Consider the following 14,774-nt stretch of genomic DNA (forward strand, 5'->3'; position numbering starts at 1 on the left):
CTGGTCTTTTGCTAATACAACAACCATCAAACCCATTGAACAGGTATTTAAAAGGGCTATTAAAATACTAGACAAAAAAACCAACCTCCTATCACCACTGTAACATCCTAGAAAAGTATCACTTTCTCAGCTTTGAAAATTTTAGGAAATTTAAAAATGCATGTCTAATATATAAATGCCTTAATGATCTGGCTCCCCCTCCTCTTATGGAATTCATCCATAAGAAGAGGGATATTGGACGCAGTACTAGGTCAACATCCAGGGGAGACTGTGAAATTGATTTTAGAAAAACTACTTTTAGTAAAAACGTTCTCTCCATAAATGGATGTCAATATTGGAACCAGATCCCTACCTCAATTAGAGAGATCCCCACATTCGGTGCTTTTAAAGGGCAGTTGAAGCAATGGTTAAAACGATCACAACTATGTAACCACCTATAATAACTATTTGATGCCGGTACGACTTACTCTGCCAGGCTAGTTTCTCCTATATGGTTTTTAGCTTACTTCTGGCACTAAGCACTTTGTCGCACTAGGCACCTTGTTCTTGTTGTGTTTTGTTCGCCCTGTACTGTTCTGTTCTTGTTATTGTTAGTCTTGTTTTGTTTCTTGTTTTATGTGAGGACAACGGATGAAATTTAGCTCTAAGCTAACTCCGGCTGGTTTACACTGAGATTTTTGTATGTTTGTATTTATTATGCAACATGTCAATGTCAATGTGTCCATTAACTGGTACTGTCCTGTCCAAATAAATAAGTAAAGTAAAATGTTGCAAAGATGCCACATGCTCTCCTCCTCTACGGTGACCGGGCGTTCCGGGTTGGCCATGATTGTCTCGGTTTCAATCCGGGTGTCCCAAGTCCCAGGGAATATCTTTACTCTCAAATGTCCTGGTCTACAGTCATTCAATACCGAGAGGAGTGCTAAATGTTAAATTATTGTCCTCCATCCTTGAAAATAAAAATTCACAAAAAATGTCAATCTATTTCTATCTCCTCCACTTCAATAACTATGATATTTCAGAGGTGCTTTTGAGTGAAGCAGTAACTGCACCACAGCTTCAGTGGACCGACTTAGTGGCTACTTTTGTTGAAGTTTTTCTGTTATTATGGAGGTACAGGTACATGGTGACTATAGCACAGTAGCCCTGCCTGAAGATCAGATAGCTCCTTTGGACAAGAGCAATTAATCTTTGACTGGATTTTCGTGGTAAATGAGTGGTTTCCAATATGGGGTTGAATCTACGTGGTAACATAAGACATGATGAACCAATTGATTTGAAAGTAATACTGTATTTAAAAAAAAAGATAATTAAAATGTTGCCACACTTTCAGAAAAGCATTTGAGTCATAAAAGGCATTTCTTATTCTTTTATTGTAAAACAGATTTTAGGGGACTGTAAATTGTGGTACGGAAGGGAAAAAAGGCATTCTAGCTCACTCTTCGTTTTGTTTGACACCGACTGCCTGACCAAAAAAAAACAGCAGTGGTGCAATGGTGATTCAATGTTTGGGGTGTAGCGAACGTCGCTCAACACCTACTATACAGGTCTATTGATATCCATATAGGCTTGTTTCTTTGTTAAAACAGTTGGCGAGGTGTGAATTTGCGGCTCAGAAAAGATATGGGTCGTCGGGGGCGTGCTCGTGCTTCTTGACAAAAGACAGGTACTCGTTGACATCCTCGGGGGAGCCCACCACAAAAGGCACCCGTTGGTGCAGGGCCTCTGGCTGGACGTCCAGTATCCTCTGGGTGCCGGTCGTGGCCATGCCGCCTGCCTGCTCGATGAGGAAGGCGATGGGGTTGCACTCGTACAGCAGACGAAGCTGTGGGGTAAGAGGAGAGGTCAACCACACACATCAACCCATCAAGAGCTGAAACTTTAACCAATATTTTATGCTTTAACTATTGAAAAATAGCAGATCTACAAGCTCACAGCACGGCACCGAGTGCCGCTCTGCGAGCTTGCGTGAAAGTCTCTATTTTTGACCCAATCCTATAAATGTCTTCTAAATCCATCTCTTCTAAATCAATGGTTCTCAAACCTTTTAATGTCAAGGACCCCCAAAATTACATGTATTTGGCCGCAAGTCACAACAATTATATATATGATATATGAAGATTGGCTAAATGTTTCACAATTGTGACACAACGGCTATTTCCCCCGGGCGATACCGTTGTACGACTAAGTATAAAATAGATTGTTAAAGGGGATAGGTCTTATCAATACCTGAGAACACAAATAACTCCCCAAAGACAGAAAGCAGTGAACGTAGGCTTGAGACAGTGATCATTAAGGCTTGAGCCTGAGATCATTAAGAAGTAGCTCCACAAACAGTTATTAGGGGACTGATTCTACTTTTATCTATTCAGAAGCAGAAACATGTCTGTACTCTCCTGGCCTTCCACTAATACTTCTGGTCTCTAAATCTGAGAAAGACTGGCTGTCCTGTCCATAACAATGTGTACATTAAAACAACAATGGCATTGCTGAACCAATGCAAAGACTTCAATGCTGTCCTTCAAACTGAGATGGTGATATGAGTTGTCTTCAAAGCAGTGGCCATGGGTTTGCGAGCCCTCAGGAGGCAGAGGTGATGATTGTCTGACTTTAGCAGACAAACCATAGGACAAACAAGTATTGGGTCACAGATATAGAGAAAGGTTATCACAGCTTATCAGGGTTCAATGGCAATGAGAAAACTGTGGCACAGCCAGTCTGGAAAATGTTCATATTTAAGTTGAAAATTTATATTTTTACGAATTAGAACAATGCATTAAACAGCTGTGGCTGTGCTGCTGGGTGCGTGGAAAGGTGAACGATTATTATATATTTTTGACGTATTTCTTTGGCTTTTCTGTCTTTATTGATAGTATACAGTGGATATACCATATAGAGAGGAAACGGGGTGTGAGAGAAGGGGAGTGACACGCAGCAAAGGTCGGGACTCGAACCCGCGACGCGCTGTCAGGCATCAGAGCCTATGTGGAATGCGCCTGGACCACTAAAGCCAGTGGACGCGTGAACGATTGTTGCTTTATGTTATGTAGCTGCCAATACATGTAAAAAGTACCCAGAAAAGTGTCACCAAGTTCTAAGTTGACTTCAGATTTGTACCCAAGTAAAGGTGACTTTAAACCTTGACTACCCCGGTTTAAGGAATATTATCACATAGCATAATCCCATGCTACAATTTAGCAACAGTACATCAGAAGAGAGTAATACTATGCACTCCTGCTGGACAAATACCCATGTATATGAATCTTTCCCATTATACTCTTGTTGTTTCTATGACCTAAGAGTGGTTTGCACAGTGGTGCGTGTCACTACCTTTCCCTTTGGGCTCTTCTCGTTGGCAGGGTACATGAAGATTCCTCCATAGGCGATGGTACGGTGGATGTCTGAGACCATGGAGCCCACATACCTGGCACCATAGGGGGAACCGCCATTCTACATGGGGTGAGGAGATTGATCACAAACATTATTCACATCCAGGATCCAAAACATAACACCAGTAAGACTCTGTATTCTGGAGATAAGCCAGGTCGCATGTATACACAATAATGTTGTCTGCAAAAAGCAACCTCATAGTGGTGCTAGAAGAGGGGCATGTGAGAAATCAGGGGTGGAGGTTGTGGTTTGCCAGCCAGTGTGTGCAAATTTTGGCATAGATAGGGGCAGATAAGAGTAGGGACAAAAGTGTGACGTGACGTGACAGACAGACAGACTGACTGACTGACGGAGGGACAGACAGCTGGTGGAGCTTTTCGTAGTAACTTGCGACCTGACGGTCGCAATGATACATCATGAGTGTAATTATTATTGTTATTTCGCTTTTTACCACTTCTTTCTCAGGCTGTCAGGGAGCCTAGCTGCCTTGGGGGGGGGAGGACCTGGATATTGGATAGGGGACACTGGCCCCAAAAAAGGTTGAGAAACACTTGTGTAGATGCTCAACTAATCGGATGGTGGGCAGCTACTTCACCACTGCGCCACCCAAGCGCCTTATCAGTCACATGTTTAAATAATTTGTTTAACCGCTTTCAATCTTTCATCCCTGGTTTGGACATGTCAATCTTATGATACTTAAAGCCTTCTAGAGAGCTCAGCACACACTATGTATTTTACAAGAGGCAGCGGCGGCTCCAGAGAATTGTGACTGGGGGGGCTATGGGGGAGCTGGCTTTTTTAGAGCAGGGGCTAATTAATACTAATATGACAAACGAGATTCTCTCGCTTAGGGTATGGATAACTGAACAGACCAGATCATTGGCAGTTTCCAGTTCCAAATCTGAGGACTGTATAGGTGATCGGATAGGGCTTTTGTGAGGCTGAAGATGCTTTCCAGCATAAAAAGTATTATTTTATAGTATGGTTTACATAGAAGTCAGTCAATTGTCTTTCACATATTCATATATATTTAAAGGTATTTTTCATCACAATTGGGTTTGTGGGGTGGGGGGTTTATGGGGTGCTAAGTCTTCACCAGCTCCCCCCTGGAGCTGCCCCTGAAAGAGGCGATAATCCCAACCCAGTCAAGGCCAACTCGTGATCGCTCCCTTTTACATAGCTTGTGTGATAATTACTCAGCAAATGAGTTAACGGAATGAGGTACTTCTCCAAAATGAGCAATAACAGAACCTTGACTATTACTCAGAGAATATTGCCAATATGCACACATGATCTGGATGTTTTCTTATGATGCTTTAAGTGATGAGTAGGCCTGCATACCGGTAATTGTTTCCATTCATCTGTGTAAAAACAGCAATTCCATGTCGTTGTCCACACTCTTTAAACCACTGTCAACCGGCATTCTTATTACTAGAAGCTCGGCCGCCCAGATGTCTAGAAAAGTACCATGTTTTGTAATATCCAACTGGAATGGACCCCAACCACACACCCCTTACTTGGTTCTATACCCCACCCTATACACTTCGTCACCAATTTCCTATTTGTAGATACATTTTGTATTCTTTCATTTGCATGACATTCCAAATGGAGATCCCAAGAAGCTTGATTTCCTGCATGTGAAAGATGCAAATCATGCTTGACTGAGATAATCACTGATTTTAACCTGGAATGGATTTTATGTATTTTTAGAGCACACAAACTAAACGAGATGGGGATATTTTCAGATGGGAAAGCCCTCAAAGAAGCAACGGTCTCTTGTTGGATTTGCAGACAAAATAGCTCTGTTATGACAGAGGTCGGGGGTAAAGAAACAGCAGTAAGATCAATGTTCTCATGGAACAGGAGAGACAATAGGCTGGTATACTGAATGGGTACTGCCTCTTGTACACCTAAAATTGGCTGTTTTAGAGAAGCTTATTTGGCAGCCAGTGAACTGCATGTCACAATAAGAAAAGGAGCATTTTAGAAGCATTTCAGAAAGCGTACTTGTAGTTGTACATTATGTCAATATCTTTGGTATTTCTCTGGCCTTTTCCAGTGGTACGGTCTTTTTTACAGTATAGCCCCTCCCTCAGAGCAAATGATGTCATTATGTGTAGGGTACGAGTAGAGAGGACCAGCAAGTAAAGCAGGTTGAAACTGAGCACTACCTTATGTTTTAGTCTTTTAGAGTCTGACTGCTACAACAATATGATGCATGTGCTTGCTGAGTCACATCCTACAGTTACGGGGTGTGTGTGTGTGTGTGTGTGTGTGTGTGTGTGTGTGTGTGTGTGTGTGTGTGTGTGTGTGCGTGTGTGTGTGTGTGTGTGTGTGTGTGTGTGTGTGTGTGTGTGTGTGTGTGTGTGTGTGTGTGTGTGTGTGTGTGTGTGTGTGTGTGTGCATGTGTGTCCGTGCGTGTGTGTGCGCGCGCGCGTGTGTGTGTGTGTGTGTGTGTGTGTGTGTGTGTGTGTGTGTGTTTTCCTGTAGTAATTCCTTAGGCGCTGTACAGACATTTGCGTGAAACATCTTCTCCTTATCGTCTGAGAATGGCCACTGGGGGCGCCGTACTAATGCATTGTCAATGGAAGGTTGTTCTGTGTTTTGTCGTTGCCGTGTCTCTTGGCCAAAAGACAGGCTGCGGTTGAGCTTGAGACACAAAACCAAACAACCTTCCATTGACAATGCATTAGTACGGCGCCCCCAGTGGCCATTCTCAGACGATGTTTCACGCATATGTGTGAGTCCAGCCTTAGGCGCCGTACAGACATCTGCGTGAACATCTTCTCTTTATCGTCTGAGAACGGCCACTGGGGGCGCCGTACTAATGCATTGTCAATGGAAGGTTGTTTGGTGTTTTGTCGTTGCTGTGTCTCTTGGCCAAAAGACAGGCTGCGGTTGAGCTTGAGACAAAAAACCAAACAACCTTGCATTGACAATGCATTAGTACGGCGCCCCCAGTGGCCATTCTCAGACGATGTTTCACGCATATGTGTGAGTCCAGCCTTACACTACCCTCCCCCGCTCTTTGAGAGTGGCAAGACTCAGCAGGACAACAACGGAAAAAACATAAAGTAGAGAAGCCAAAGAGAGTTTAACAAATCATATTTGTGGTTCTGTCAGCAGCCTTCTACTGTAGCAGCTAACTATTATCTTATTATTGATTACTCTATTGATGAATTTGTCAATTAAACACATTTTTATCTCCTTTCTTATATCAACAAATCAACTCAAAAACATTTAAATAGAAACAGTGTCATGTAAACAGCAGATCTACACTCACATCTACAAAGATTGTAGATGTCCTATTTTCGCAATTCATTAAAATAGATTACTTACTACAAATATTTGGATTATCTATTTTTATTATCTATTTGAGGTCACAGACTGAATGCAAGGCTGATTCAGCTGTCACACATACACAACCTAACCTGTGTAGAAACTGCCTACTGTACCTCGTTGTGCATATACAAACCTGTTGTTTGTTCAAAATACTGAACGGATGCTTTATCCTTTTTGCTGTATACTGTATGCAACTTGAAAATAAAATGTTAAAATCAATCACAAAAAGTGAGTTGCATGGACACAAATTAATGAAAAATAGAAGATATCATATCACACATTGGAATAAAGGTCCTTTTCGTGCCTAGTGCCTCTGTTGGTATTCTTCTTCCATTTTAAACCATTTTATAACCCCTATAGGGGCAGCTTTTCATGATATGATTTTGTTCTTCGCTGGGGTTCTATTTGTTCAGTGATGCTGCAGGCTTTTAGTTTTTCCGTCTGTTTTACTTGTGGTGTTAGTGTTTTGCTGATTGAGTTCTTCGCGCTGCGACGCGTTGTGAGCTGCGACGCGTTGTGAGCTTGGAGGTCTGCTATTTTCGGTGCCTGATACCACATTGAACTAAGCATAATCAAGTCAATACTGGAGATGTGGCGTAACGGCATGGATTTCAACACAGAGAGGGCAATATATTCAACATAAGATGCTGCATTCAAGTTCAGGAGAGTTTGGACAAGGCATTTCTCTTGAATGCTGTCTTCAGGTATGGCATGGAAAGAGGGGGGCATTTACATTTCTTTCACCATAGTGAAAACTGCATTCATGGTCTGGAGAGGGCACTTTTTACAGACGGATAAAGGGGCAGAGGCCTCAAGCCCCCTTTGATGTCTATGTGTGCACGTGCCTGACATGATGAGTGAGTGCTCATGCATGCAGCACATCAGCGTCATGTTGGAGCCTACTCATCGTGTGTGTAATGAAGGATGACTGGGACATGCTGATCTAGGTGACTCTGCTGATCATGTGCTGAATGTGCATCTGTTGAGGAGGGTCAGAGTTCCCGGGCCTTATGTTTCCTTAGGAACAAGCACAGTTTCCTGTGTCAACCATGTGCTTTACTCAACAACTCAGCTGACCACACCGGTGTGCCCCCCCCCCCCCCCCCTCTCACACCGGCCATGTCACGCCCAAACCAGGGGCCAATCGTGGACCTGCCTGGCGTCTAGTGTCCGTAACGCCACGCGTTGCATCTGATCTCGCCCTCCAGGTAGCGTTGTGTAAGTTGACCTCACCATAGCCAACGCTTTGTCAGGAGGACTCACATGAGTGTGTGTGTGTGTGTGAGTGAGTGTGTGTGTGTGTGTGTGTGTGTGTGTGTGTGTGTGTGTGTGTGTGTGTGTGTGTGTGTGTGTGTGTGTGTGTGTGTGTGAGCGTGAGTGTGAGTGTGGGCAGGGGTGACTGTTTTTTAGCCCGAGGATTATGCGTAAATAAGGTGCGTGTCAGCGCTCTGTCAGGAGACATGGGTTGTTTCAACAGTGTGCTGGAGTTCCACAGTCTCGTGTGTAGAGGCTAGTGTCAAATTAAGCACCACAGGCATATCGTACAGCAACAAAGCCTAGCGTTTGTTTTCGATGCCGGTAACCAATTTGTGTTCCAAAGTTGGCCCTCCCAATTTCACTGCAGTTTCATAAACATGTGGTAAATGTTAGGTATCTGCCAAGGTTAAGGTTAGGGTTAAAGCTACTTTGTTTTTATCGTACAACAAATAGCAGAAATAGCTGATCTAGAAGCTCGCAGTGCATTGCATTGTGACACGTGAGCTTGCAGATCTAATTTAGTACTACCTGTCTAGGGCTAATGTTAGGGTCAGGGTTATGGTTATGCATGTACTGTATTAGCTACAGTAGGATTAAGGTTAGGGTAATCAGAAATGTAAATAAATGCAATTTTTCCAAAAGCTTGCAAAGCCAACGTCCGTCCCTCCGTCCGTCCGTCCGTCCGTCCCTCCGTCCCTCCGTTCGCGTGCATACACGTGTATGTGTTTGTGTTAGTACTAACCTCAGGAAACTTCTTGGCATGGAGGTACTCATTGATAGAAGGGTGGAAGTACTTGGCGTAGCCCTCATTCAGACTGTAAGTCTTTCCCTTTGGTTTGATCTTCACATTCCTCTCGGTCAGGATGAACTCACCAATAGCCTGAGGAACAAGTGCACGTACATTCACACCAAAGCCACACCAGTGGTGCACTTGAATGACATAACATAACCCGTTTTCTTTCTCTCCGGTGTCCGGGCGGAGACTTCACCACTTGAACCCTAGAATACCTATGTGGGGAAGGTGAAGGGGCAAAGACCTGACAAGAGCTGACACCGGTCAAACTTAGTTATATTTTAAGTATAGAGTGGTTAAGCCTAATTTATACTTACAAAAGAAGGAAAAACTGCTCACACACTATTGGCCTCCAGTTTAAAACGTTGCGTTTATTGTGTGATGTTTCAGAGCTATGCTCTTCATCAAAAAAGTGTTTTCGACTTTTAATTGGGAGTTCAAATGGGCAAGATAGTTTTAGGTTAGCACGCTTTAAACCTGATATTCTGAACCTTTTATTTTTGCCTGTTTTGGACCCTTGCCTGTATCTGGAATTTCCTTTGCCTAAGCCTTAAGGTGGTTGCACACTGCTGCATTTTTCGTTGCGAAATGCGTTTTTCAGGGCAAGGAGAGAGAGGGAGATAGAGAGAGCAAGGGACTGAGTGGTGCGCGAAACGGGCGGCAGTGTGCAAACGTGACTGACATAACGTGAGGTTGATTTTTTTATTTGCGTTCTCCGAAATTCACTCCGATATTCGGCCCGAAAAACGCAGCAGCGTGCAACCAGCTTTACTCCTGTCAGACCAGACGCCACGCTGACTGCCCCCTCCCCAGAACTCTGACCAACGCTTCCCCTTTGACTACATCTCTGCCTGGTCCCTTTGCCCCCAGTTGCCCCAACAGATTTTGTTGAACAAAACCTGTTGAACTTGTACCTGCCTCTGTGACCTGCTTTTGGGTCCTATTCTGTTTGGTGCCTGACAGTCCTGGCCTTCAAATTCCTCATTCACTTGTCATCACTTTTGTCGTGATTGCATTGCCTTTCCTGTTAAATGTCTCTTTCAGTGTCCAAGTTTCATGGCTTTACTATGTAACTATGCCTGAACGCACGCACTAGGCTTAGTGCGTGCGTTAAACGTCTAAACTCAAGTTCAACTGTCTTCAAGCTGTTTTTCTTTGTAAATATGTTTCCCCTTGCTCAGCACCTGCCCTATTTGGTATTGGATGTGCATGTTCTTCCTTATAAGGCTAATTTACGACATGTCGCTTGCCGACAAGAACCGATCTTGTCAGAAAGCAACACCATCGTGCAATGGACTATAAATAAACCTTTAGACCAGAAACAAATTCACTGCACTCTAACAAGACAAACCTTTGCTTGATGGAGGAAATAGAATTCATTAGGAAAACAACTGACAGTATTAACAGGATTGACTTGAAACACCCGTATGGTGTAATCCTGGTATTCTCATTCGTAGCTTATGACATGAGGGAAGGCCAGCTGAGTGAGGCCGTCTGGTGGTTCAGAAGGTCGCTGGTTCACCCAGCCTGTCCAGATATACCAAAATGACTTTGATCATGACACCCAAGCACTCACCAGCCATCAGCTGGGAGAAGTTGAAACTGAATTTCCACCACAGGATAATAAAGGTCTACCAAAGACTGGTACATTGGTTCATACAGGGCCTACTGTACACAGTATATGGACATGTTTTTCCACGATCATTGTATTAATTGATATCTGCTCACAGGTACTTAGATAACAGATAAAAGATTTACAGTTTACTCAAAGAAAGTAAACTCTAGCTTAGTAAAACCATAAAACTGAAACAGACATTTACTGTAATGGGAAGGACAATGATGCAATCACATCTATAGTGAAGGGAACAAGGAAACAATTTTTGTCAGGGACAAAGTTTTATGGACACAATGTTGCCCGTTTAAACTCTCAATCAATGGTTATAATGGTCAGTGAGGTCAACACTGTGTGCTTTGGATGTTGTGATAGTATAACATCTCACAACAAGGGGGAAAAGTCAATGATTAACTTTGGTGAAAAGCCAGTGACAGAAGGCCCTTTTTGTCTAAGATGTGTAACCCAGGCCAGAACGTTCCATAACCTGAAACTTTCCAGGATATGTGAAGTTCGGGGATCATCGTCATGCTGGCTTGTGGCAGACATTTTTGGCAAAATTAAATCTTTGCCACAAACATACAAAATGAGTGTACAATAATATTACCAGGAACACAAAGAGCTAGCCCTGAATGAACATAACAGGTCTGTAACTCTGAGAGAACCAAATGGACCCGTAGAGTTACAGACACTCTCAGAGTTAGATTTGTACACTCTCAGTGTTAAGGGGGTCCTTGCGAATAAAACGTTTGAGAACCATTAGTGCTAGTGGCCTCCTAATGCCATAGTGTTGTAGTAAATAAGTGTCTTACATATACACACTGTCTGAAGAAAACCTGGAGGCTTGACATTAAGTTGTCTTATGATACAATAAGAACATTATAATGGTGTGTAAAAAAGAATATTTAAAATTTGCCACAGACAAGACCAAGTCTTTGCCACGGACACATTTGTCTGTGTAGCCTACAAACATATTGATGACCCCTGGTGAAGTTTTGGGGGTTATATTTCCATTATAACCAGAACCACCCCTGAGGGAGCAGGTACCTGTTCATCATAATAAAGAAAGAAAAAGAAAATAAATAGCCGATCTGATCTGCTACTTTCGCTAGTGCCATCTCCTGAGCAGAGCCCAAATCAAGTTCTGAGAACTTTGGGCTCTATTTTCGTGCATGCTTTGCCCCTTGTCCCTAAACTCTTTTGCAATTTTTTACTAATTTAAAAAATATTTCTAAATAGTTCAAATAGCTGATCTACAAGCTCATAACGTGTTGATGTAGATCGGCTATTTGAAGTATTTCAAAATGTTTTTTCAAAATAGTAAAAAAAGGCAAAGAAGTTTAGATATAAGGGGTAAGGCATGGACAAAAATATAGCTCCTTATCTGAAAGTTAGCCGTGGCATATTGGAAACCATGAAATATTGTTAAATATTGGCTACAGTTCTCCTAGTTCTTGTAATTGAAAAGAGCCAAGAGATACAGTACCAGAGGTGTAAAGTAACAAGGTACATTTACTCAAGTACTGTAGTACAATTTTGAGGTACTCTTACTTTACTGGAGTATTTCCAGTTTTCAATACTTATACTTATGCTCAGAGGCAAATATTGTACTTCTTACTCCACCACAGTTATTTGAAAACTTTAGTTACCAGTTACTTTGTAGATTTTAATTATTATTACACAACAAACATTAGCCCGTTTAAACTTTTGCTATTTGAAAATAGCCGATCTATGAGCTCGCGTGGTGTGAGCTCGTAGATCGACTATTTTAAAAGATTTGTATTGTATACATGAAAGTATTTCTACATTTTGGTATTGATACTTTTACTTAAAGGGGAAGACCACCCATTTTCAATATTGAACTGTGTCATTAATATACCTTAGAGGTGTTGTGTGGAAATAGAAAAAAGGTTCCCCCCCTTCTGTGTTGCCCAGAACTGGAGGATTGATTTTGGGGTTTGTATTGTAAAGTACAACTTGATGACATCACACATTGTACTTTACAATACAAACCCCAAAATCAATGACATCAATCTAGGCAACACAGAAGAGGGGGAACTTTTTTTCTATTTCCACACAACTCCTCTAAGGTATATTAATGACATATTTCAATATTGAAAATGGGTGGTCTTCCCCTTTAAAACAGGAGTCTTCAATGTTTTCAGACCAAGGACCCCTTAACTGAGAGGGAGATAAAGCAGGGACCCCCACTACATACTGTATAAAATTGTATTGCAGATTTTCATAGATTTTATGAAAGCACTGTCATCAGTCTATGACATTTAACCACTTAAATCACGGATACTTAGTACATTTGACCTTTTCACTCTACACCAAACCTATTTGCCTCGCACTGCGAGGCGTTGAGAGCTTGTAGAGCTGCTATCGTTGGCTAAAGTTCTCCTTAGAATAGTGATGCAAGGGTTCAAGTTAAAAATAATGATGCTATCACACAAAGATTTGGTAGCCCCCTTGAAGTAACTCTGAGGACCCCCTAGTCTTAAAGTATAAAATCTCTCAGCACTTCTTCCACCTCTGGGAGATACTCACAGGATCCAACATGAAGAAGTTGAGGCCAGAGCCGGTGCTGAGGGCCACCAGGGTGGCACTGCCATACAGGGCATAGCCCGCACACACCATCTGATTCCCAGGCTGCAGGGCATCCTGGTCTGTGGGTTCACCCTCCGATAGCTGCCGCCGCGCAGCAGAACAGACAGAGAAGAGTTAAAACACAAATTCAAATGATTTAACCACTCAGGCCTGTCATACATACTTTGTCATACGACAAGTAGCAAGAATAGACATTCAACAGAGCGGGTAGATCGTCTATTTTCTGGATTTTGACACTTTTGGAACATTCTTTGCCTATAATGATGTACTCAACAGGGACACCAGTGGTTAACTCTTCGGGGCGTCAGTGGCTCAGGGATAGAGTGGCCGCTTGACAACCGGAAGGTTACCAGTTAGATCCCGGGCTCCCCCAGAGTTAATGTCGAAGTGTCCTTGAGCAAGACTCTGAACCCCTAATTGCTCCCGATGGCAGGTTGGTGCCTTGCATGGTTTCCTCCGCCATCGGTGTATGAAATGAATGTACAGTAGGAATGGGTGAATGTAATGCACAATCTATGTAAAGTGCCCTGGATAAAGGCGCTATATAAATGCACCATTTATTCTTTGCTGATTTGACACTTTAAGAGCTTTGGCTTTGAGAGATTAGCTTTACACAGAGGTGACAATCGACCTTATCAAGGAATGAGGAAATGTGTATGGTGTTTATTGATAGCCTATTGATTAGATTGGCCTGAGTCAATCTTATATCAATTATTCTTAAATTGAGTCCTGTGACTTCCAGTGATCCCAAATGTAATATTTCAATGTCTGTACTCTCTTTTACAGTATAATATGCAATCTCTTATGTCGTACAACAGTTTGGCCTGTCAGTGAACACATGTGTAGCAGTTGCCTGGCTCCAGCCAATAGACCCGCCCACTCTCTGAGTGAACTGCATCCCCAGCGTAGAGTCTGAAATCAGGCTAGTGTAGCAGACTAGCAGTAGTACAGTAGTAGCTCGATTGCACCCTCTTGTGTTCATTAAGGGTTACTACTATAAAGGCACAGAAAACCTAAAAAGAAAACAATCTGACCTACATTTTTCAACAGGTGTTTCAAATATCACGCTATTATTAAAGGACAACGCGGAATTCTTGGCTTTAACACAGAGGAGTTCTGTTCTGAAAAAATACCACCCGTAATATTGATGCTCGCATGCTCTGTTTAAACAAACTCACCCGTTTGTAGATGGCAAAGATGGTACCGATAGAAGCCAAGCAGTCGATGTTACTGGAGCCGTCCAGAGGGTCAAAGCAAACAACATATTTTCCCTATAATGAAACAATGAGGCCAAAGTGATTCAATGCAACTCACAGAAGATTGTAATCAAAAACATTAGCAGTGATGTGACAGGCCTATTAGCCTACGTTTTGAACTAAAGGCCAGTAACATAAATAACTTTTGTAAATTATGATAGGCCTATACTAAAATTGAATTATGCATTCAAATAGGCCTAGCTAATTCCGAAAGGGTGGCTTTATATTAGATTTTCCTGCATTTAACCTTAACCAGATCCCAGATGCCTTGTGAAGGCCTGAAGGGGTAAATTTTTTGCATTATTTATTTTTTATAAATAAAGTAGGTCTAATTAATACCTATACTGTACTCCAGATGGCGCTGTTTACCATAATGTTTGTCACTGACCTTTCTGTTGTGTCCTGACCTTGACATCTTGACAAACCCTCTCTTATTGGGGTTTTATATTAGGCTACTGATTTACTCCTGTAAACTTGGGATGTGACAAATACATGATTCTGATTCAGTCACAAC

General features: G+C 42.3%; 1 protein-coding gene across 1 annotated transcript in view; it reads right to left on the bottom strand.

Moving 5' to 3' along the window:
* Positions 1-1,612: 1,612 nt before the first annotated feature.
* The window catches only part of fbp2 (fructose-1,6-bisphosphatase 2), a gene marked incomplete at both ends in the record, with an annotated part of 17,942 nt that continues 4,780 nt past the window's right edge, over positions 1,613-14,774 (bottom strand). Inside the window, 5 exons of the mRNA XM_080738670.1 lie at positions 1,613-1,825; positions 3,331-3,450; positions 8,732-8,869; positions 12,945-13,085; positions 14,183-14,275. Of these exons, the coding sequence (XP_080594796.1) occupies positions 1,613-1,825; positions 3,331-3,450; positions 8,732-8,869; positions 12,945-13,085; positions 14,183-14,275 (705 nt within the window). The remainder of the gene's footprint in view (positions 1,826-3,330; positions 3,451-8,731; positions 8,870-12,944; positions 13,086-14,182; positions 14,276-14,774) is intronic.

The sequence above is a fragment of the Nannobrachium achirus genome (genome assembly GCF_963921795.1).
Source record: "Nannobrachium achirus genome assembly, chromosome: 12".
NCBI classification, from domain to species: Eukaryota; Metazoa; Chordata; class Actinopteri; order Myctophiformes; family Myctophidae; genus Nannobrachium; species Nannobrachium achirus.